This window comes from Nerophis lumbriciformis, linkage group LG31, assembly GCF_033978685.3.
Source record: "Nerophis lumbriciformis linkage group LG31, RoL_Nlum_v2.1, whole genome shotgun sequence".
Classification (NCBI taxonomy): domain Eukaryota; kingdom Metazoa; phylum Chordata; class Actinopteri; order Syngnathiformes; family Syngnathidae; genus Nerophis; species Nerophis lumbriciformis.
The window spans coordinates 25,956,886-25,983,198 of NC_084578.2; the positions used below are offsets into that span (position 1 = coordinate 25,956,886).

The window sequence follows — 26,313 nt, forward strand, 5'->3', positions numbered from 1 at the left end:
TAGCTTAGATCTTGTTTTGTTGTTTAGTTTGGTCATCCTAATTTGCTGTTTAAGATTCTTGTTTGAATTTTAAAACATTTCTTTACTGTGGAATTTTCAGTGGATTTGTGACAGTCTATCACATGTATATACAATATACATTTTTTTTTAAGTATACAGTGGTGCTTCAGGAAACGAGTGGTTCTGTGACGCAGCTCGTTCCTTGGCCCCAAAACATCTTCATTTGAACATGTCACAAGCCTTTTAAGAAGAAAAAAAAAAGTTTTATTGTATGGAAAAGATTACAATAGAATGTAGTACAAACAACTACAGTAGTTTTATGAAGTAATGTGATAATAATATACAGCATTTATCTTGGAGAGTGGAATTCTACGGTATCTTCTTGTAGCTACTGCTACGTCAAACACACCATTGGCAGCTTTTCCATATTTTCGTGGATAAATGTCCGCCTCCTAGATGTTAATTTAATATCTTTGTCTGGCGTTAGCGACTACTTCTATTCAGCATTGCGCAGCCTAGCAGTGCTACGCTCTAACTGCTTCACCAAGTTAGAAAGCTACATGATATGCTATGGAATGCCCTCCCGGTAACAATTAGAGATGCTACCTCAGTAGAAGCATTTAAGTCCCATCTTAAAACTCATTTGTATACTCTAGCCTTTAAATAGCCCCCCTGTTGGACCAGTTGATCTGCCGTTTCTTTTCTTTTCTCCTCTGCTCCCCTTTTCCTTGAGGGGGGGGGGCACAGGTCCGGTGGCCATGGATGAAGTGCTGGCTGTCCAGAGTCGGGACCCGGGGTGGACCGCTCGCCTGTGCATCGGCTGGGAACATCTCTACGCTGCTGACCCGTCTCCGCTCGGGATGGTGTCCTGCTGGCCCCACTATGGACTGGACTCTTACTATTATGTTGGATCCACTATGGACTGGACTCTCACAATATTATGTCAGACCCACTCGACATCCATTGCTTTCGGTCTCCCCTAGAGGGGGGGGGGGTTACCCACATATGCGGTCCTCTCCAAGGTTTCTCATAGTCATTCACATCGACGTCCCACTGGGGTGAGTTTTTCCTTGCCCGTATGTGGGCTTTGTACCGAGGATGTCGTTGTGGCTTGTGCAGCCCTTTGAGACACTTGTGATTTAGGGCTATATAAATAAAGATTGATTGATTGATTGATTGATACATGCTTGTCATGTTTTTGATTTGCCAGCCATCCATCCATCCATTTCCTACCGCTTGTCCCTTTCAGGGTTGCAGGGGGTGCTGGAGCCTATCTCAGCTTCATTCGGGCGTAAGGCGGGGTACAACCTGGACAAGTCGCCACCTCATCGCAGGGCCAACACAGATAGACAGACAACATTCTCACTCACATTCACACACTAGGGACCATTTAGTGTTGCCAATCAACCTATCCCCAGGTGCATGTCTTTGGAGGTGGGAGGAAGCCGGAGTACCCGGAGGGAACCCACGCAGTCACAGGGAGGACATGCAAACTCCACACAGAAAGATCCCATAGGATCAAACCCAGGACCTTCGTATTGTGAGGCACACGCACTAACCCCTCTTCCACTGTGCTAATCTACTACTTTAATTCAATGAATAATATCCACCTCTTCTCAGCACTGTTCTTCACACTTACTTTCTTCCTTCATACGGTTGGAAAAACAGAGTTATGTCCATTTGTAGCTAGAAGCTAACGCTAGTGAGTGAGACCCGATGTTTTGGTTGAATCTTACAGGGTTCACTGTGACATTCAGGATGCCAACTAGTGGTGGCGAAGCTCGTAACCTGAACAGGGCTTGAAAGTGTGATGTGTGCAAGGCATCATAGGTCTCGCTGCATTGGAATAGCATCTTTACATTGGGTTGAATGCAAGACTATGTCCGAAAGTTGTGTTTTTTTCTTGAACAAGTTCCAAATATGTTGAAAACATGCGGTTTCAATAACTGCCACAATGGTTGTCATGATTGCTCCAGAAAAAAAAAAAAAGTTTTGTGAGATTTGTCAAATTTTTAGCATAGAAGCAAAGCCAGGGATGTGATTGATTGATTGATTGAGACTTTTATTAGTAGATTGCACAGTACAGTACATATTCCGTACAATTGACAGGACGTCACTTCCTGTCAATGAGAAAGGACGCAAAAGAAAAAGGCTCCGATTCTGCTACCGGAGTTTTTGTTAAATCTGAAGATTTTGACCACTGATTTGTGATCACAGCCACAGGAGAGTCACCTGGCATCTTCGATCTGATATTGGTCAGTTGAGAGGCACAGAAACGCTGAAATAAGGCGAGTTGGAAGAGCCGTTAGACTCAAGCCAACGGCGCCTTGCCGCAGTTCAAAGCGGTTGCCTGGCAACCGAAAGTTACGGCGAGTTTACAGCTGTTTTAAAGTGATTCCGACGTCGCAGAGTGATATAAGTTGACAGGCTGACACCCAAAATTGATCTCTGAACGGCGCAAGGTACGAAATTGTTGAAAAAACAAGTGAAAAGTACCGCAAGTTGCTAAAGAAGTAACTGCCGCTAAGACATAAGAGGCACTGACGTCATCGACTGCCGCGATGAAAAAAGGCAGAGGAAAGACTGAACAAGATTTGAGGCTGGACACAGGACATGATGGGATGCAAGAATGGATGCAAAAAATACTCCATGATTTTAAAGAAGAAATGAAAGAAGAATGGAAGTACATGATGGAGGGATGGAAAGAAGAAATGAAAGAAGAACACAGACAAGATGTGAAAAGTCTGCGGCAGGGATGGAAAGAAGAAATGAAAGAAATGAAAGAAGAACACAGACAAGATGTGAAAAGTCTGCAGCAATGTATAGAAAGTCTGCAATCTCACAAAACCATCAGAAATAATGAAGCCACTGAAATGGGCAAACAAATGAAGATCCTTCAAGAAGACAACAACATGCTGAAGAATATCATAGATGGAATGGATCAGGATAAACGGATGAATGATATCATCGTGACAGGGCACCGAATTAAACCAAGATCCTATGCGAAAGCTGTGAATAATGAAGGTGAACCAGATGAAATGGATATGGTCTCAGCAGAACAGCAAGTGGTCAACTTTCTGCAATCAAAAGAAATTGAAATTGACATTAATACCATCGAAACATGCATCCCACTGAACGGAAGAAACAACAACGCCACTCCAGTCGTGCTCGTGAAACTTGTAAACAGAAAATCTAAAATGGCATTGCTGAGACAGGGAAAGAAGCTGAAGGGAACAAATGTGTACATGAATGAGCATCTCACAAAACGTAATGCTGGAATTGCCAAGAAAGCACGCGACTTGAGAAAGCAGGGAAAAATCCAGGGAACTTGGAGCGCCAACTGTAAAATCTACATCAAGCTGAATGGAGGTCCAGAAGCAAGAGTACTTGCTGTCCAAGACATCAAGGACCTGGACAATTTTTAAAGTTTACACAGCTTCCACAACAACGATGATAATGAACTCTGACAGAAAACAAGCACCTAAATTCAGCATCAACACTACTATGTTCCAAGGAACGACTAAACAAGAGGACCTAGATTCAGGATTGCATCCACCTACACTTATAGAGATTATTGAAACAACATCAAAGATTGTTGAACAAGAAAACATGGAACTAAAAAATTTCTGCAACAAAGATCATAAAAACCAGGATTTGGAAAATGATATAGATCCAGATACAAATTTTTTCTCCCACTTCAGTAATAATTGTTTTTATTATACAGATGATCAATATAACAGCAACATTAAATGTGATAACAAATTGTCAATTATTCATTTTAATAGCAGAAGCTTGTATGCAAACTACAACAATATTAAGAACTTTTTGGAACACATCAACGAACCCTTCAAAGTGATTGCTGTCACGGAAACATGGATTGATGATAAAAAAGGAATAGATTTTGATCTGGATGGATATGAACTAAACTACATCAACAGAAACAACAAAAATGGAGGAGGAGTAGCTGTGTACGTGATGAAGAACCTGAACTACAAAGTGGTAAAAAACATGTCATTTGCTATAGATAATATTTTAGAATGTATAACAATTGAAATATGTCAGGAAAAAAGCAAAAACATATTCATCAGTTGTATATATAGATCACCTAAGTCAAGTATAGAAACATTTGAAGAATGGATCAAGGCTACTTACATGGACAATGGGCAAAGAATAATTTTCCTATGTGGTGACTTTAATATTGACTTATTGAACCCTAACAAGCAAAAGTCTATTGATGACTTCATTGATACAATGTACAGCATCAGTTTATATCCTAAAATCACAAAGCCAAGCAGAATTACAGGACACTGTGCCACGCTTATTGATAATATTTTTACCAATGATTTTGATAATAACACTACAAGTGGTCTACTTATAACCGATGTTAGTGATCATCTGCCAGTTTTTATAATATATGATGGAAACTACAAGAAGAATATGGAAGACAAAAGGACATTTCGAAGACTGTGCACAGAGAAGAGGATGATTGCTTTCAAAATTGAGCTACAAAAGCAAGATTGGGACAATGTGTACAATGAAAATGAGGTTGATGAAGCATATGAACATTTCTTAAACAAGTTCATAATACTTTATAACAAACATTGTCCATGGATACAACTCAGTAATAAGCAGAGAAAGAATAATCAACCATGGATGACAAAAGGATTAAAAAATGCTTGTAAGAAGAAGAATACACTATATAGGAAATTTATAGCACAAAGAACTACAGAGGCAGAAATTAAATACAAAAAGTATAAAAACAAGTTAACATACATACTACGATTATGTAGAAAAGAATATTACAGTGAATTATTGGACAAGAACAAAACTAATATGAGAGCAACATGGGGCATCCTCAATAGCATTATTAAAAATGGCACTAAGAGGGACTACCCTCAATACTTCTTAGACGGAAATAAAAAAAATGACAACATAAAGGAAGTAGTTGAAAGCTTCAATAATTATTTTGTAAATATTGGACCAAAATTGGAAGAAAGGATTCCAGACCCAGTTTCAATTGAGGACTATAATGATACCATAGAGCGAAATCCCAACTCCATGTTCCTCAGTAATGTGACACAGGAGGAAATAGTTACAATCGTGAAAAAATGTAAATCCAAGACTTCAACTGATTGTAATGAAATTGATATGGAAACGATAAAAAAGGTTATTGAAGAGATTTCAGGACCATTAATGTATATTAGTAACCTATCATTTCAAACAGGTACATTTCCAAACAAAATGAAAATAGCTAAAGTTGCACCAATTTACAAGACTGGCGACAAACATCAATTTACAAACTATAGACCTGTTTCCTTACTTCCACAATTTTCTAAAATCATTGAAAAACTGTTCAATAACAGATTAGAGAGTTTCATAAATAAAAATAGAATACTCGAAGAAAATCAATATGGATACAGAGCTAATGTTTCAACTTCGATGGCTTTAATTGAAATTACAGAAGAAATTACCAATGCTATAGATAATAAAAAATGTGCGGCAGCAGTTTTTATGGATCTAACTAAAGCATTTGACACAATTAATCACAATATTTTAATCAAAAAACTAGAACGATATGGCATCAGAGGGTTAGTCTTAAACTGGATAAGAAGTTATCTAATGAACAGGAAACAATACGTGAAGGTAGGCGAACACACCTCTACAACGCTAAATATATCCTGTGGTGTACCTCAGGGATCAATACTAGGACCTAAATTATTCAATCTATATATAAATGACATTTGTAAAGTTACAAAAGATTTAAAGTTAGTATTATTTGCGGATGATACAACAGCGTTTTGTTCAGGAGAGAATACACAGAAGATACTACAAATAATAACAGAAGAAATTAACAAATTAAAAAGATGGTTTGACAAAAACAGACTATCGTTGAATCTCAGTAAAACTAAAATAATGCTATTTGGTAACAGTAGAAGAGAAAGTCAAACACAAATACAAATAGACGGAATAGAAATTGAAAGAGTAAATGAAACCAAATTTCTAGGTATAATGATTGATGATAAATTGAACTGGAAATCTCACGTAAAAAATATACAACATAAAGTAGCAAGAAACACGTCAATAATGAATAAAGCAAAACATGTTCTAGACAAAAAATCACTTCATATTCTCTACTGCTCACTAGTGTTACCATATCTGAGTTATTGTGCAGAAATATGGGGAAATAATTACAAAAGTACACTTCATTCATTAACGGTGTTACAAAAAAGATCAGTTAGAATAATACATAATGTTGGATATAGAGAACACACAAATCCTTTATTTATTGAATCAAAGATTCTGAAATTCTACGACATAGTGAATTTGCAAACAGCTAAAATTATACACAAAGCAAACTATAACCTGCTACCCAAGAATATACAACAATTCTTCTCAAAAAAAGAGGAGAAATATAATCTTAGAGAGAAATGTAATTTAAAACATTTGTATGCACGTACAACACTTAAGACCTTCAGTATATCAGTATGTGGAATTAAATTATGGAATGGATTAAGCAAAGCAATCAAACAATGTACTAATATGATCCACTTCAAGAAACTCTTCAAACTTAAAGTGTTTACAAAGTACAAAGAAGAAGAACCATGATAAACATTCTGAATTTATTTAACTCATCCATTCTTTCATTCTTTCACTCACAAAATAATCTTACTTATCTCAACATATGAAATGTAACTTACTTCACCAATTATTATTTATTTACTTATTTTATTGTGATTACTTATGGAGTATATTGTGAATAAATTGAGAACAGGAAGTGAACAAAAGTTTTAGCAACTGTCATGTAAAAGAAAAGGGGTAGGATTAAATAAGCTTTGCTTCTTCCTACTCCTTTTCGAACATGTTGAAAAGAGAAACTGGAGATTGTGATGTATCATGTTGTATACTTGCATGTTCGAAATAAACTCAAACTCAAACTCAAACTAAATGGTAACACCCAAATAAGTTTTTCAACTTGTTTAAGTCGGGGTCCACGTTAATCAATTCATGTCGGGTTAGTGAGCTAATAAAGAGACAATAAATAACCTGGATAGCTGCTGTGAGATGATTAAACATGACTCTTAATGCCATCACCTAGCACATGTTCATGTGTTCACGGCATTTTCACACTGGTAAGTTTCAAAGCCGGTTTTATTCTGTTGAGCACATAGCATTTAGTCAGTGACGTGCAGTCAGGGGAGGCAGGTGAGGCTGGGCCTCACGTGCCATCATGGAAAGAAAAAAAATTAATTAAATTGTTATATGTATCCAGTGATTATACTATAAAGTTATTTTCCATTTAACTTCACCAGTTTTAGATTATTTTTATTCAAAATTGCTGAATTTTCACATTTGCCGTTCAAATACTGAGAAGAGACTTGCGGTGAGTCACCAGCCAGTTGAGCCTCGCCATGGATTGCGCAATGACTCGGCTAACTGCTGGCCTGCTGTGCAGTGAGACCGTATTGCTATATGAATTATATTATACGTTTCCATAGTTTAGTTAGCTGAGGTATATAATGTACAGTGTATTTTGTCAACAACTGTATGTGTGTAACGTATTTCTTGTGCTGAGCAATCATAAAACGGCTGCGAAGACGCACTGTGTGAGGCTCGCAGTAATCCCGCCTCCTGGTGGTAGAGGGCGCTAGTGATCCCAGAGATCATTCTTGCGACTACTCGGCTGCAGAAGAAGTGACAACAAGCAGCAACAGTTAGCGATCGTTTATTTCTTCCTCTCGCCTGGACTTTTAACATGGAGGATTACATATTGGACTTTCAATCCAAGCAGGAAGTAATAATTAAAGGAAGATCCCCACCGAGACAGAGAGACTTTTAAAACTGAAGAAAGACAAGGAAGACTTCTATAAACAAGTTATCAATGCTTTTGTTCAGAAGGAGCGGCGCATGGACTTCATTTATAAGTAAAGGTAAGACCATAATAAAGTTTTTTTTATTAAATGTGCTTTTTTTGTGTGCTACAGTTTGTATGTGTAAAGTTAAAGTTAAGTTAAAGTACCAATGATTGTCACACATACTAGGTGTGGTGAAATTTGTCCTCTGCATTTGACCCATCCCCTTGATCACCCCCTGGGAGGTGAGGGGAGCAGTGGGCAGCAGCGGTGCCGCGCCCGGGAATCATTTTTGGTGATTTAACCCCCAATTCCAACCCTTGATGCTGAGTGCCAAGCAGGGAAGAATGCTGGTATGAGATTTTAAACATAACCCGTTAACTGCTGCCAATCAAATGGTGAATAAGATACTCTTTAGGGTTCATATGTTTGTAAATCTGACTGTGATGAAGTCAGTGCCTCACCAGCCATCAACCTCACCGCACGTCACTGCATTTAGTAGGATGTTAGCTTTGGCTAAACTAAGCTAAGCTAGCTGCGGGTTACGAACAACATACAGTATTTGGGAAAAAAGCAATACCTCTATTCACAGATCAATAACTGAGAAGACTTTAAATATTTCCCACATTAATGCACAGTGTATTTCAGACTTGAAATAAACTTCTCCAGGAGACACCGCACAGTGACGAGTCCTGTTGACTTACCTTTGAAAGGGGGACAATCTTCTCTTTATGATTTAAAAACCTGAGGTCTGGCACACCCCAAGTTGGTTTGTCTGTGAGCCTTTATTGACTTTGCATTCTGAAATATTTGGCCTGTAAAAAAACTGACTTGGGTTTCCAAACTATGGCCGTGGCCAAATGCAGCCAGCCAGCGTCTTCGATTTGGCCCGCCAGACGGCACAAGTTCAATAAGACAAAATGGCCGGAGCAGAGTGATCACATCTTACACAAACAGCAAATCGTCTACCAGCTGCCATTTAATCGCCATCTGGTGGCCAACAAAAGTTACTCAACCTTTAATTGTACTTGCAAGGACATACAGCACAGCAAATAGTACCGTATTTTTCGGAGTATAAATCGCACCGGAGTATAAACTCGCTCTCCACCTCACCAGGATCTTCAACCTCTCCCTGGCTCAGGCAGCCATCCCATCCTGCTGAAGTCATCTACAATAATCCCGGTGCTGAAGAAGTCTCCCATCACCAGCCTGAATGATTACCGACCAGTGGCCCTCACTCCGGTAATCATGAAGTGCTTTGAGAGACTGGTTCTCCAGCACATCAAGGACAATATCCCTCCAGACTTCGACCCCCACCAGTACGCATACCGGGCGAACAGATCCAGAGGACGCCATCGCTGTTGCTCTCCACTCTGCTCTGAACCACCTGGAGCAGCAGCAGAGCTACGTCCGGATGCTCTCTGTGGATTATAGCTCTGCTTTCAATACAATAATCCCGGATAGATTCTGCAATAAACTGGACACTCTTGGCCTCCCCCCTCTCACAAACGCCTGGATAAGAGACTTCCTAACAGACCGACCCCAGAATGTGAGACTTGGCCCCCACCTCTCATCCTCCCACACACTGAGCATCGGCTCCCCACAGGGCTGTGTGCTGAGCCCCCTCCTCTACTGCCTCTACACCCATGACTGCAGTCTAGCCCACAGTGACAACCTTACCGTCAAGTTCGCTGACGATACCACAGTGGTCGGGCTCATCTCCAGGGGTGACGAGGCTGCCTACAGGGAGGAGGTCCTGAAGCTGACGGCCTGGTCTCCAGAGAACAACCTCGGTCTCAACACCAGCAAGACCAGAGAGATCATCGTCGACTTCAGGAGGAGCAGCACCGACCCTTCCCCCCTCTACATCAACGGCGAGCGTGCAGAGAGGGTCCACACCTTCAGGTACCTTGGAGTCCACATCTCTAACGACTTTTCCTGGACAGTCAACACCACATCAATCATCAAGAAGGCTCAGCAGCGGCTACACTTCCTGAGAGTCCTTGGGAAGTACAACCTGAAGCCTGACCTGCTGCTGACCTTCTACCGCTCGTCCATCGAGAGCTTGCTGACCTACTATATTACAGTATGGTACGGCAGCTGCAGTGCAGCAGACAGGGAGAGGCTGCAAAGAGTGGTCCAGACGGCTCAGAAGATCATCGGCCGCCCTCTCCCCTCTCTGATGGACATCTACACCTCCCGCTGCCTCAACAGAGCCAGTGCCATCATCAAGGACAGCACCCATCCTGGCTCTGACCTGTTCCACTTGCTGCCCTCTGGGAAGCGCTACAGGTGCATTAAAGCCAAGACAAACAGGCTAAAGAACAGCTTATTCCCCAGGGCCATAACCACCCTGAACGGACTGCCCCATTGTCCCTCATAAATGCCTTCTCTTCGGTGCAATAACCCATTCCACCAAACACCCTGTTTTTTTTTTTCATGTAGATATTCATTTCACCCACTGAATAGTGTACAGGGTCACATGTGTGGGCCACACCTTTCTTTGCACTTCTATATTTTTTATATTTTTATATATTTACACATTGTTTTCTTGCATGCACACATCGCACTGTATGGAAAGGCCTCAATATCGTTACCCTGCGTAATGACAATAAAGCTGATTCTGATTCTGACCTGCCGAAAATGCATAACAAAGAAGGAAAAAAACATATATAAGTCGCACTGGAGCCCGGCCAAACTATGAAAAAAATCAACCAACACGAAAATTCAACAAACATGGTCACACATAACACAATCTGCTCATTGAACATTGTGGATATTATAAAAAAACGTCCAGTCAACATATAAAAAAACTTACACGCATTTCAATCCAATACATATATATGTGTGTGTATATATATATATATACAATGCGGCCCCCTTGTCAATAACTCTGCTTTAGAATAAGGTCCAGTTTGTTTTGGTACAGTCCCTTGATTTTTTTCTTTCGTATGATCCATTTTAATCCAGTTTGTTGCTCTGTCTCACAATACCACTGGTTGAGTCAAGCCATCCATTTTCTACCGCTTGTCCCTTTTTGGGGTCACGGGGGGTATTGGAGCCTATCTCAGCTGCATATGTAAACAAAAACTTTGTCCAGCAACAATGGCTACCCAGTCCTCACAATGCATTGTGAAAGATGAGTGAGGAGACTAAGGAACTTGCTGACATTTCATTCATAATACACTCACTTTAGACAAAACTGTTACCAAGTTTTGATCAAATAAATGACGTGCAGTCAAGTAAAACATATAAAAACATCTTGCAGTGTGACATTCTGACATTTTAAAGATAAAAAGCCATACTTTTTTACAAAACCTTTGAGACACAGAGTGTAATAAGACAGAACTCAGCACTTTAAAATGCAAAAAAAGACATAGTTTATTTGAAATGTACAAACATTATATACACTGTCACACAAACCCAGACACACTTTGTGAAAGTATATAGGAGTATACACAAACAAAACACCTTTAACAGTAGGGGTGTAACGGTACATGTATTTGGAATCTTGATATTTTCGTACAGAATATTCGGTCTGGTACAGAAGGGAACCCATTTCCCACACATTTAGTGAGGGACAGGAAGTGTTTAAGGCAGTGGTCATTAAGCCCAAGAAGCCTAGTCTCAGCCTAGAACCAAGGAGATATCTCCCTTATAACCACCTGTGAAATATTTAAACATCTTGTTTTTTTCTCATTGTGCGTTTTGATGTCTTTTACAATTTTTTTAAATTGTATTTCTGCAGTGTGCCAGGGGCCAAAGACAAATGGGTGCACACACCATACCTCTTGTTACAGAAGGAAGGGGATTCATATGGCCCAATTTGTTGCGGTTTAACTGACACATGAAATGTGACAAATTGGGTGGTGCACTATCCACTTTAGTTGCCGGATGGCAGTAGAGTGTTAAATATCTTCAAATGTGTTTTGTGGCAATTCCAACTTTGACCACAGTATCAGTTGCTATGTAGAGTGGCGCTTTCCATATTTAAATAGCAGCGATACTTTCAGGGAGGGGAGGACACTGTTGTGATTTACCCCTAAACATTTTCAGGAGCTACCAATCCCAAATACTGACTGATCTATTGTGATCGACTGATTGCCTACTCCTGGTTTAAGGCGTCATACGTCTACTCTGTAAACAAATATGTCCAGTCTTTAGCTAGCAGGAGTCATGGCAAGCGTCAGTGCTAAGGAGAATCCAATGTGTCCATGGATGTTCTCCTTCATCCAGGTCATTGTACCCTCAGAGCATTTATTCAATCTTAACTGAGATGTTTGGTTTCTCTTTGAAGACGTTTCGCCTCTCATCCAAGTAGGCTTCATCAGTTCATGCTCACAGACTTCGATTGGTCAGATCTAGTTTAGCAGCTGGTGCCAACTATTTATACTATTATGTGGCAAAACGATTGATGCTGAACGACCACTACCACACCCTCCTAATTAAGGTTTTGGCACCAGCTGCAAGACTAGATCTGACTGATCCAAGTCAATGAGCATAAACTGATGAAGCCTACTTGGATAAGAGGCGAAACGTCTTTTGGGAATCCAATAGTTTTTCATATTTAATTTAAATGATCATTAAAGTTGTTAACGCAAAAGCTAAGCCATTTAATATTTTGTATTTTGTTCCCTTACCGTACCAAAGTGTGACCTTCGAACTGAGGTACGTACCGAACCGTGACTCTAGCGTACCGCTGCACCCCTATCCAAGAACTACTTTAAAATACTACACGATTAAACTGAGGGATTTACTCAGCTAGTTTGCCAAAAGCGGATTTTGAATATCAAAGTCTGTCACTTCCGGGATTCGTCAGTCCACCCAAAGCCCAAGAGAGGCAAAAAGGTGGTGGGGGTGATGTTATGAATGTGTTAATTAGCGTTGGATCCCATTAAGTACACACAGAGGTACTTGTATATTCTTTAAGAGGATGTTCCCCATCCCAAACTGTGGTCCATGCGCCTTGATAGACCAAGACGTTTACTTGTCCTTTTTAATCCATCACCCTTAAGGTTTGAACCGAGGAAAGTTCATGCCTCTGATCCGGAGGCCTCAAGAGGTCAGACCATGATCAAAAAGTCTGTAGAACATAATACTGTACAACATTCTGCACCCCACGTCCTGTACGTCAATTGGTTAGCATTGACCTTTATGACACATAAAATGTAGGCATAGGTCATTAAAACACATCACATTTGGCAGCCCTAGTTTATAGATCAAAAGCTGGCAGCATAACTTAAAGCAAGTACCATACAGTATATTTTTCCTGCTGCTGTAGCGGTGATTAGATGCTCTACCTCCGTGTTCTCTGCAAGGCACTGTGGGAAATGAGTTCAGTGCACCGCCATCTACAGTGTACACTATATATATACTTTATATACAATAAGCATTTGATGCCCTGCTGATTTTGTAAGTTCACCTTTTTACCATGATCTCAATAATGCGGTTTATTGCTTTTCCCCTTTGAACGGATACGGTACTAATTCCCGGTACCTCGAAATGGATACCGGTTCTCAATTGCACCAATTTTCAGTACTTCTGTGTATGTTCATGTGATAATAAATATTTAGAAGTTTACTGAGGATTTTGTGAAACTAAAAAGAGACAGAACAAATGCCATTGAATGCTAATAGCATAATGCTAACGATGTTAGCTTAGCTATGTAGCAATTAGCATGGACCCAATATGCATAGAACATTACTGGAGACAACAAATATGCAACAGATAAAGTAAACCTACATTATTTTGTGTACTTAACATTTACAGACGTTGCTTGAGGAAGAGATGAATTGCAAACTACATGAAGAAACAAACTACTAGACTTCTTCTAATTCCAGTTCAAATAAAGTATCAGAGTAAAGTCACTTTTTTAAACAGGACACCTGCAATGAGTGAATCTGACCATACGATGGCGCTGTTCTTACAAACAATGACTCAAACTAACACAGGGGCGTAACAGTACTTAATGGTACTTTAAAAAGACTGTACTAAGTGAACCGCGAGCGAGAAAACACCGAATTAAACTTTGTTTGTAAAACTGTGATGTGTTTACATTCTTTGGATGTCTGGGACAGGTTCATTTTCTGAATCGAAAACAATTTTGTTCGAAACAAAACTTGAGGTGCTACTGTAATTGTAAGAAGGTGAACTTTAAATCTGCAGGGCATCAGTCCTTACTGCTATCTACTCTTAATGTATCCTATACAAAGATTGGATGTACAAATATCACAATATAAATCAGAATCGTGTTGATATGGACCATGATAACGTAACAAAACAAAATGGCCACTTTGTTGTTGTCTAATCAGTGCTTTTTTGTCCACATGTTTCTGACGTATACTGTACATTGTTGATGTTTCTAACTCATCATGTTGAGGAACTTACTCTCTTCAGCCAGCGCTGTGAGCATAGAGCTCATATCACCAATGGCCATGTTGCCAATCCCTGCCGGTACCGATGCGAGGGTAACAGAGTTGCGTGGGGTGGTGAGACGAGAGGAATTCTGGGAGAGGCTCTGCAGAAGGCCGGGACTCAAAGTGCCCGACATCAGGCTGGAGTGATCTCCGTCATCTAACATGGAGTCGAAATCTATTTGGGTGTGTTCCGCACCGCCAACTCCACCTGTGGAAGAATCTGCTGTACTACTGGAGACCTGATTGACGCCTGGCGAGGCCATGTTGCTCGCTGCTGTATTGTTATTGGCAGGAGCCTGGTTGACACTGGGGGACAGTGGAGCGTCCAAGCTGGCAGGAGGTTGCTCAAACATATGAATCTGTCTTGCGTGGAACATGGCAGAGTTGGAGTTTTGTTGGGTTCCTGGGCCACTGCACCTCTTTGGACTCGCCTCTGAGGTGTTATTATGTAGGTTGGGGCTCACATCAACGAACTTGGGTATTCGGTTCAAGTGATTCACGCCCGGCCCACTGTGCTGTCTTCCACTATGTTTGGGGTCCACTGGAGGTCTTGGTTGTAACATTCCTCTATTGTTCTGTTGGGACACAATGGTGTGCTGCTGAGCCACATGGTTCACATTAGAATAGGCAACAGGTTGGGTTCTTCCTCTGTAACTTTGCAGTTCTTGAGCCACTACAGCATTTCGAGTGGCTCTCACATTATTGCTCACAGAAAGTGAATCTTGGCAGAAACCTTGCAAGGAACTTTCATCACCTAAACTCGAATTATTGCACTGGTGAGGATTACTCAACCTCTTGCTGTTGTGGTTTGCATAGCCCTGTATATACATGTTCTGGCTCATAGGCACAACCTGCTGGTTGCTGCTGATGTTCTGACCCTGTGCCTGGAAGGAACTAAAATTGTGTCTCTGTGGAACAAGGGCTAGGTTTCCCCTGAGATGTTGCTGTTGTTTAGCGAGCCTGGTTACCGTGTCCACAGTCCCTGAACTCACTTCATTCCACTGCACTGGCATATTATTCTTATTCACGTGTGATGATGCTGAGAAGGGCTGTTGGGAGCCACTATGATCCATATCCTGAGCAGACTGAGTCATGGCAACCCTTTTCTGCGAAAAAGCTGACGCTGGTGGTGCTATTCCTGTCTGGTAGCCTTGAGACTGGTTATTGAATCTGTAGTTTCCTTGCCCCAAGTTGTGACCTTGGGTTGCAGGGTTTTGGGACCTCAGGTATTGCACCATGTCATCTGGAAGAACTATGTCATCCTCTACACCCTGTTCACCTCCAGTTGCCATCCCGTCTACTGTTATGTTTTCCATAACTACATTTTCTGAAATGCTTGGGGGTCTGGGCATGAATGGGTAGCGCTGCAGGTTGCCGTCAGAGCGAGTGTAACCCTGCATAGCCAAGGATTGGTTACGTTCTGAGGGACTGTCCATGCTGTTCATACTGTTATACCGTTGGACTCCCGGAAGGGTCGGATGGTCAACGGTGGAACGACACACTGGGTCACTGGCTCGGCGTGGCAAGTTGGCAGGCACCTCATGGGGCATCATGCTGTGGTTGCCATATCCAATATCACTGCATCGCCGGGGCACACTTCCAGAGGGAGGCTGGTGGTACTGGTGCAACGGGTATTCCTGAGAGTCACCATAGAGTGCCATGCGGGTCCTAAGGCTCATTCTATCCATATTAGGTAGAGGTGTAGGTGGAGCTCCACCAATGGCAGCCGCATATTTTGCCTTGAGCCGATAATGCTCAGCTGGGGTCAGACTGAGAAGGCTGGGGAGATTTCCGCCTCCGGCTCCACCGGCACCACCACCTCCACAATGGCTAGCCTCACTGGAGCGGCGGGACAAATCGGTCGAGATTGGGTCATAGGAGTCAGCTGAACTGATATTGTTATGACGGTTAGTCCCAAAATGTGACGCCTCGCTGGAGCGCCGGCTTGAGTAGCAAGGCGAGATGCCAGAGGAGCGCCTACTCATGGTGTATGCTGAGCTGAGGGTGCTGGTTGTGCTGTTACGCCGATCATTCAGCTGGTTTAGCATAGTCACTTCACACAAAGACTGATCTCCCAAGCGTTGGCTGGGGTGTGACTTGCTCAGATGACTCAAGTTGGAGTGCTCCATCAGAGAACCTGTAGATACACAGGACATGGTTAAGGACTTTATAACAACATATTCATTTTCAGTAGGGGAGGAAAAGGGATACATATGGATTTCGCGTGAGAGTAAGGTGGGGGGGTTAATCGTTTTGCAATGCAGTCTTCTGAAAATGATGGAAAGCGCCATTCTAGATAGCAACTAACGCTGGGGTCAAAGTTGGAATTGTCACAAAACACATTTTAAGATACTCAAGACTATACTGCTGTCTGGCAGCGAAAGTGGATGGTGCCCCCACCCTCCCAAATTTGTCACAATTCGTGTGTCAGGTAATGAGGCCATATGAACATATGAATCCCCTACCTACAGTAGATTAGATTTGGGCCTGTTACGCTTTCTCATTTAGCATTCCAAATTTTACCAGATTGTTTGATTAATACCCTTTACCACCAACTATTCCACAGGCTACAGGATTCAAACAACAACTATTTCTGAAATTACAGGCTGGGCGCATTCCAGTGATGGACATGTCATTACTGCGACACAGCAGCCTTGGTACAAGGCAGAGTGGGGGTTTGTGTGTGGCAAGAACTTGCAGCTTGATATGCCGATTTCAGTGCATCTAATTTTATTGTCAAATTCAATTTCATCTAGAGTTGGTTTGTGCTGGTACACAAAATACAGCAACAGAAGATTTTTTTTCAACGTTTCATACTTACCAACTGCAGGTATTGGGGGCAGCTTTGTGCTGTTGTAGTGGCCCTGTGGTAATTGCGGGGCTGAGTTGACCCAGGGACAGGGGTCTCTCACTGTCTTCAGCCTTTCTTTTTTAATCGTCTCCATTTTGATGCTAACTCCGCCGCTGTGACCCACTGTTTTCCTGAACTGGAGCCCCAACCCAGCCTGCTGGCCCCCGCCATTAACGGTGGAGTCGACCATGGGGCACTCATCCTGCACGCTGAGGTCTCCGAAGCTGCCCCCGCTGTGCATGGCCATCTCTACCCCACTGTCGTTGTTGTTGGTGCTGCTGAGGGGTGACGGCTGACTGCTACATGACGAGTGACCACCAGGACTGGACTGATACATCTAGCGAGGGACAAAATAGAAGAAATGCATGTCAGCAAACAATAATGATGACATGTGGGAAAACAGTTTTCATTGTAGCTTGGTGGGACGACTACGACACAGAGGAGAGTCTAGCTACATCCTATCCTAGCTAGATTAAACTTTGAGAAGTAGAATGCTTCCATGACAACCAATAATAATGTTTTATAAATATATATGTATGTATGTGTGTGCGTATATGTATGTATATATATATATATATATATATATACATATGTGTGTGTGTGTGTATATTTATGTGTGCATGCATGTATATTTATGTGTATATGTATTTATAGTGTATACAGTATACATATATATATTCATGAGTATGTACTGTATATACATACATACATATATATATACCGTATTTTTCGGACTATAAGTCGCAGTTTTTTTCATAGTTATTAGCCTACTATCAAAATGACATTAAAAGTCTTGTATAAGTGTTGTATTGAAGACAACACATGATGTGCGATTTAAATATGTTTTTTTCCTTCTTTATTATGCATTTTCAGCAGGTGCGACTTATACTCCGGTGCGACTTATACTCCGAGAAATACGGTATATATATATATATATATATATATATATATATATATATATATACATGTATATATATACTCATCTGTAATAAACTATAAATATATGAAATATATGATGATTAACAGGCCCCTCCTGTCTAAGCAGACATTTTTTTAAGATCCCCATTATAATTTTTTGTACACTTTCTTATATCTGTAAAATTATGTTAGGATTTTTTTTTAAATCAAAGTTGAATTTAATGTGATGCATGTTTTTTGCTAAAACAAAATAAAGGGAGAGATATTGTTCAATAATCGCTTTTTTTTTTTTTTTACTGTAAAATAACACATTTAATATTTTAACATATTCCAGTAGGTATGTTTACCAGCTAAGCTGTGTGCCACACAGGGACAATGGAAATGTGAACATTTGCTTTTATATTCTTTTCAATGAAGCAAGGATCAGGAAGGGGCTAGGAATAAGTTTGCGGTCATTCATTAATTGACATTTTACATGCACTTATTCCTTCTTATTCATTTATTTAATTTTGTCTTATTTTAGCCCCCCGTAAAAGTGAACTGTTATGCAAAATTACCATATTTTCCGGACTATAAGTCGCACCGATACATAAGCTGCACCCACTAAATTTTAGGAGAATTAAAAAAAACAAAACATATATTAGCCGCGCTGGACTATAAGCCTCAGATGTATACCGGTACATTGCGAAGTGAGATATTTACATAGAAATATTTTGTCAATGTTTATTTACATACCTTAATTTTTCCAAACGGTGCCTGTAACACGGCAGTAAAACGGCTGATCCAACAAAACAGAAAAGTCATTGATATCTTTATTCATCCTTTAAGAGATGAATAATGTTCTACCTTTTTTTAATAAAGTTGAAGATGTTTATCAGGATTGTTCTTCCTTGTACTTTGTAAACACTTTGGGTTAGAGCAGTCTCTTAAAGTGGATACTTTTAGTACATTGTTTGATTTCTTTGCCTATTCCATTCCATAATTATCCGTTAGCGAAGAAAAATCTATAGATTAGCCGCGCCTTTGTATAAACCGCAGGGTTCAAAGCTTGGGAAAAAAGAAGCGGCTTATAATCCGAAAAAATACGGTAGATAAAAGCAAAGTTGGCATATTATATCAGGACTTTCACGAGGCATAAACTCCCCCAGTCTAAGAAGCTTCTGGAATGCTCACCTCAATGAAGACTGTCCATTTGGAAAGTTAGAAAGAGGAGAGAAAAGCACATTCAAGCAAAAAGGGAAAGATAGAATTTAGGAGGGATCGTGCCAGGTTAGTAAACGGGCAAACAGAGAGTAAGTTGAAGTTGGGACAAAACCCATGCAGTTATTATTAAACAAGATGATGATAGTCATTTCAGGATTATTATCAGGACTTACTATCGAATTCTCAGTCTTGATTGATTTGACTTTTAGGCAGTCTTCCACGCCTCGAGAGGTGCCTTTGGCATCGGTCATCTCGTCCACACTTCCTGCGCCGTTCTTAGAGTGGAAGTGAGTCTCTGTGTCGTCTTTGGGCGGCGGACGTCTTGGAGAATCGTCACTCCGCTGCTTCTTGGTGACGTGAGCTTCGGGTCCATGAACAGTTTTGACATGTTTCCTGAGAGAGCTGGGGTCTGTGTAGCGCTTGGTGCAACCCGGGATTTTACATACATATGGTTTCTGTCAACAGATTCAACCATTTGTTAGAAGGAAACAATTGCAATTCATGACAGATGTTGCTTTATGACCGCTTGTTGTCTACTTTTGTCTATACAAGGGATTTGTGTTGGCTTCTGGTTTTCGAACATTTATAAGGGAAGGACTACATCTGAGCAAGGCACTTATAAAATGACTGCAAGAGGAACCAATTGGCCCCAAAAAGATTGGGGACTATTCTTTTGGATGCAGAGTTGTTTACTGGCCTGAGACTGTACCAAATAGAGCCTCGGCCCTTAGAGGACCCGGGTTCTGCCAAAAGGGTCGTCAGCCCCCTTAATGGTTTCATGCACCGCCAGATAGCACTGAACCCTTAAGGTCCCAGGTTCCCCCAAAAATGACTCATCCCTAAAGGTTCCTGGTTACGCCAGCAGGTCTGAGATTATTTTTTTTTTTATACTTTCATACACTAAAACTGGTTATTGGAAAATAAATTGTTCAAAAATGTATATTATTAGTGCAAAATGTAAATGGTAAATGGTAAATGGGTTATGCTTGTGTAGCGCTTTTCTACCTTCAAGGTACTCAAAGCGCTTTGACACTATTTCCACATTCACCCATTCACACACACATTCACACACTGACGGCGGGAGCTGACATGCAAGGCGCTAACCACGACCCATCAGGAGCAAGGGTGAAATGTCTTGCTCAAGGACACAACGGACGTGACTAGGTTGGTGGAAGCTGGGGAACGAACCAGGAACCCTCAGGTTGCTGGCACGGCCACTCTCCCAACGGCGCAAGGCCATAAAATATAACATTATCAAAACATATGCAACTACAGTATGAAGGGAATTCATATGGCCCCATCCGTCACAGTTGACCTGACACATGAAATGTAACGAATTGGGGGATTAACCCCGCCTCTTCCCCTCACACCAGATCCACCCAGGAATGGGGCAATATGAATCCCTTCCCTACTGTATATGTTTTATGTTTCATATCTCAGACCGGGATTTGATCTAAAGACATCTGTTACCAGCCAGGCACTATACTGTGACGAGAGTGAGAATGAAAATGAGAATATACGGGAACATTTTCCACTATATTCTTATCAATGACGGAGCTGGAGGGGGCTAGGAATACATCTATGATAAAATTTCACACAAAGCGCCCGGTCATTAATTATCTGACATTTTACAAGCACTTATGCAGGAAAAACGGGGGTCGCCACGGATCATAGGGCCCCTAGATGTAGCGAATAATCTACATATAGGGAGGGGCGGCCCTGGTAGAGCTTATACCTGATGTTCTTCCCGTGGATGTACAGCATATATACAGGTAAAAGCCAGTAAATTAGAATATTTTGAAAAACTTGATTTATTTCAGTAATTGCATTCAAAAGGTGTAACTTGTACATTATATTTATTCATTGCACACAGACTGATGCATTCAAATGTTTATTTCATTTAATTTTGATGATTTGAAGTGGCAACAAATGAAAATCCAAAATTCCGTGTGTCACAAAATTAGAATATTACTTAAGGCTAATACAAAAAAGGGATTTTTACAAATGTTGGCCAACTGAAAAGTATGAAAATGAAAAATATGAGCATGTACAATACTCAATACTTGGTTGGAGCTCCTTTTGCCTCAATTACTGCGTTAATGCGGCGTGGCATGGAGTCCATGAGTTTCTGGCACTGCTCAGGTGTTATGAGAGCCCAGGTTGCTCTGATAGTGGCCTTCAACTCTTCTGCGTTTTTGGGTCTGGCATTCTGCATCTTCCTTTTCACAATACCCCACAGATTTTCTATGGGGCTAAGGTCAGGGGAGTTGGCGGGCCAATTTAGAACAGAAATACCATGGTCCGTAAACCAGGCACGGGTAGATTTTGCGCTGTGTGCAGGCGCCAAGTCCTGTTGGAACTTGAAATCTCCATCTCCATAGAGCAGGTCAGCAGCAGGAAGCATGAAGTGCTCTAAAACTTGCTGGTAGACGGCTGCGTTGACCCTGGATCTCAGGAAACAGAGTGGACCGACACCAGCAGATGACATGGCACCCCAAACCATCACTGATGGTGGAAACTTTACACTAGACTTCAGGCAACGTAGATCCTGTGCCTCTCCTGTCTTCCTCCAGACTCTGGGACCTCGATTTCCAAAGGAAATGCAAAATTTGCATGGTTGGGTGATGGTTTGGGGTGCCATGTCATCTGCTGGTGTCGGTCCACTCTGTTTCCTGAGATCCAGGGTCAACGCAGCCGTCTACCAGCAAGTTTTAGAGCACTTCATGCTTCCTGCTGCTGACCTGCTCTATGGAGATGGAGATTTCAAGTTCCAACAGGACTTGGCGCCTACACACAGCGCAAAATCTACCCGTGCCTGGTTTACGGACCATGGTATTTCTGTTCTAAATTGGCCCGCCAACTCCCCTGACCTTAGCCCCATAGAAAATCTGTGGGGTATTGTGAAAAGGAAGATGCAGAATGCCAGACCCAAAAACGCAGAAGAGTTGAAGGCCACTATCAGAGCAACCTGGGCTCTCATAACACCTGAGCAGTGCCAGAAACTCATGGACTCCATGCCACGCCGCATTAACGCAGTAATTGAGGCAAAAGGAGCTCCAACCAAGTATTGAGTATTGTACATGCTCATATTTTTCATTTTCATACTTTTCAGTTGGCCAACATTTCTAAAAATCCCTTTTTTGTATTAGCCTTAAGTAATATTCTAATTTTGTGACACACGGAATTTTGGATTTTCATTTGTTGCCACTTCAAATCATCAAAATTAAATGAAATAAACATTTGAATGCATCAGTCTGTGTGCAATGAATAAATATAATGTACAAGTTATACCTTTTGAATGCAATTACTGAAATAAATCAAGTTTTTCAAAATATTCTAATTTACTGGCTTTTACCTGTATATATTAATGTAACCTTCACATAGCAGCTTGCATAACAACACAAAGACAAACCCCTCGACCAGGGGTGCCCAGACTCTATGCCTTCAAGAGCCAAAGTGAAAATATGTCAATGAGTCACGGGCCAAACAGCCATTTTAAGCGTAGAACAGCACCATTGGTGAGAAGTTTAGCCCCATACCACCATAAATAATGTAGTGGAGAGTGTCACATCACTAGTAAGCCTTTCGAACATAGCAACAATGATTGTCTGAGCTTCAAATAGGTCAGTATGAATATGCATTCATTTGGGAAGCCACTCTTTGGGCACCCCTGCCCTATACAGAGGTCAAGGGACATGGTGTCAAACATTTAAAATATTTCTCTTGACATACCTCATTGGAATGTGTGCGGTTCTGGTGCTTGGCCCGGTCTGAAGCGTTGGAAAAGGCCTTGTTGCAGCCTTCGTGTTCGCACACATAGGGCTTCTCGCCTGTGTGGGACCTGAGGTGGGTCTTGAGATTCTCAAGACGAGAGTACGCTTTTAAACAGCCCTCAAACTGCAAACACAGAGATGGATACATTGGGAATGACTATCATGGTCTTGGGTGCATGTTTGTTTCGCACAGGAAAACAGTTTGTAGGTACCTTAATAACTATCTGTGACATTGTTGATCAAAAGGAGCAGGAATTAAAGCACACTGAACAATTCTGTAAATAGTGTTCAGAGCTGACTGTGTCCTTTAAAGGGGAATTGCACTTTTTGCGTTTCGTTTCACAATTATTATGAAAGACATGACAATGGATGGATTTTTTTTTAATGCATTCTAAATATTAGTTAAACGTAAATAAATGTCCGGTTCCTGAGGAGCCAAAGGGAGCTCCTCTATTTTACCCATAGTTATAGAACACTGCTGTTAAATGTAATGTATAAGCTGATACTGCAATTTAAATTCTGTGCAAAATATGTTGAAGCACAGTGATCCTAAATACTTGACTTGGGTATTTGTATTGCTCATTGTCATTTCTGTATTATTTTTTATTTTCGCTAACTGCTTATTTGCTATCACTTTTACGATCATATTTGTACATGTCGTATTTGCTGATGTTGCTCTGTTGTTGTTGTTGTGTTTGCTGTTGTTGTTTTTGTCTCTCTGTCTAATCCCCCTCTTGTCCCCACAATTTCCCCCTCTGTTTTCTTTTTTTTCTCTTTCTATCCCCTCCTGCTCCGGCCCGGCTGCACCAAATGATAATATAAATACATTTAATAAAGTCAAATACAAATAAGGCAACAAGAGAAGTATCCTACACTTGTCTTTTGTCAAGTAAATCTGAACAGCCCATATGGGCATCTACATCAACTATATGATTTGCCTGAGAAGCTGGACAGGACAAAAAAAAAAAAAAAAAAAAAAAAAAAAATATTAGTTAAACATAAATAAATGTCCGGTTCCAGAGGAGCCAATGGGAGCTCCACTATTTTACCCATAGTTATAGAACACTGCTGTTAAATGTAATGTATAAGCTGATACTGCAATTTAAAATTCTGTGCAAAAATATGTTGAAGCACAGTGATCCTAAATACTTCACATTTTGATAGACTTGTCAATAAAGTAGATAATTCAAAAGTACTATACTAAGTAGTTTTCTTTTTTAAAGTAATACATGGGTATGGAGAATCGTCAAAATTCATAAGTATCGGTATCAATTACTGAAATTCTGGTATGGTTGAAGTATATGTCATCATTTCTAAGTACCGTATTTTTCGGAGTATAAGTCGCTCCGGAGTATGAATCGCACCGGCCGAAAATGCATAATAAAGACGGGAAAAAAACATATATAAGTCGCACTGGAGTATAAGTCGCATTTTTGGGGGAAATTTATTTGATAAAACCCAACACCAAGAATAGACATTTGGAAGGCAATTTAAAATAAATAAAGAATAGTGAACAACAGGCTAAATAAATGTACGTTATATGACGCATAAATAACCAACTGAGAACGTGCCTGGTATGTTAACGTAACATATTATGGTAAGAGTCATTCAAATAACTATAACATATAGAACATGCTATACGTTTACCAAACAATCTGTCACTCCTGATCGCTAAATCCGATGATATCTTATACGTCTAGTCTCTTACGTGAATGAGCTAAATAATATTATTTGATATTTTACGGTAATGTGTTAATAATTTCACACATAAATCGCTCCTGAGTATAAGTCGCACCCAAACTATGAAAAAAACTGCGACTTATAGTCCGAAAAATACGGTAATTGTTCTGATTTGAGCTGCTCATTAAATTCGAACATTGCATCCCAGCGTTGTGTTGGGCCTCTTTGTACGTACTGTGCATTTATGTGGTTTCTCGCCCGTGTGCCTCCTCATGTGGACCACCAGCATGTATTGGGCCTTGAAGGGCTTCTGCTCCCGCGAACACTTGTCCCAGCGACACACAAACTCCTTCTTCTCACCGTGGATATGATCGTTGTTGATGTGCTGAGGAGGCAATCACAAAGAAACGTGCGCTAAAGGAGTACAGACGCACTGCTTGATTGCAAAACATGAGTCAGCAAGTTCTTGTCTATTTCCCACCAGATAATTTCACATCCTGTGAGCACGCGTGCAGTAACGACAAACACACATTGTGAGCAACGCTGCCATAAATAAAGCTGCCACTTTGTCGCTTCTGTCAACAGGAGACAAAAACTATAGAAATGATGTTTGTTCAGGATGTCTGCAAACGTCTCAAGAAACTTCCTCACTAAATCACTTATCATCTTGTAGGATTCTAAGATATTTACAGAAACTTTATTAAAGTAAAACTAATGACATCAATTTTTGTAGAAATTGCGGGTGAAAATGAAGCGAAGTGCCGTAAAATTATGGGAATATTTTTGAATGTGGAGAACTGTGATCTTTAATGTTTTGTAACTGGAACAGTTTAATGGGTTGAGAAATGTGGAAGGAGAGTGGTACCTTACTTTTCCTATAATTCTTCTAATATGCTTTTGCCTGGGGGACTTTGAAAGTCTAAGTTATACACAAATATAATTATCTGATACTTGTTTATATTGACAAATGTGCAATTTTAGACTGCTATATTGTTCAATTAAAGACACGTATTACATATGTCTAGCTTGTGTGCTATTGTGTGCTTAGCTGTTGTGTAGCTGTTAGCTCCTAGTAGCCCATAGCCTACCATGTTTACCTTTTTGTAAATGACTTGACTATATTAGAAGACTAAACCAACCTTGTGTGCTTATTGGAGGACTTTTAAATGTTAACTGGCTGTCCAACTTTGCACACGTAAAGGACTGCTTGTATTACTCTAAAAATACTAGAATTTTCCAATAAAATCCATAATGTTTTTTTACTTTTAATTACTGTAAACGGAACAACAGTACCACTGTTATTTTTACTGTAAAATTGTGGCGACGGAGCTGCTAGTTTAGTTTTTTTCCCGGAAAATCTTTTTTTACATTCAGATTGAATTGGACATTTTACATGCAAAGTGGTATAATCCCATATTTTTATTTTGTTTTTGCTGATATCCATATCAAATTGAGACAACATTGGTTGAATCAGTAGAGCAATTTGAGAATAGTTGAGAGTCAAATAATGAGGCAGCATACTAATAATAATTATATTTTTGGAATAATTTTAGTGCAGATTAACATAAGGATGAATAATTTTTAGCATTTTCTCAAACAGACAACCACTTAAAAAAGAGCCC

The 26,313-nt window shown here is 40.5% G+C and overlaps 1 protein-coding gene across 1 annotated transcript in view; it reads right to left on the reverse strand.

The window, feature by feature from the left end:
• Positions 1–13,240: 13,240 nt before the first annotated feature.
• Positions 13,241–26,313, reverse strand: part of gli2a (GLI family zinc finger 2a) — a 193,727-nt gene continuing 180,654 nt past the window's right edge. Inside the window, exons 10-14 of the mRNA XM_061926331.1 lie at positions 24,927–25,076; positions 22,971–23,135; positions 19,412–19,693; positions 17,088–17,454; positions 13,241–16,403 (exon numbers count right to left, since the gene is read on the reverse strand). Of these exons, the coding sequence (XP_061782315.1) occupies positions 14,212–16,403; positions 17,088–17,454; positions 19,412–19,693; positions 22,971–23,135; positions 24,927–25,076 (3,156 nt within the window). The 3' untranslated portion in view covers positions 13,241–14,211. The remainder of the gene's footprint in view (positions 16,404–17,087; positions 17,455–19,411; positions 19,694–22,970; positions 23,136–24,926; positions 25,077–26,313) is intronic.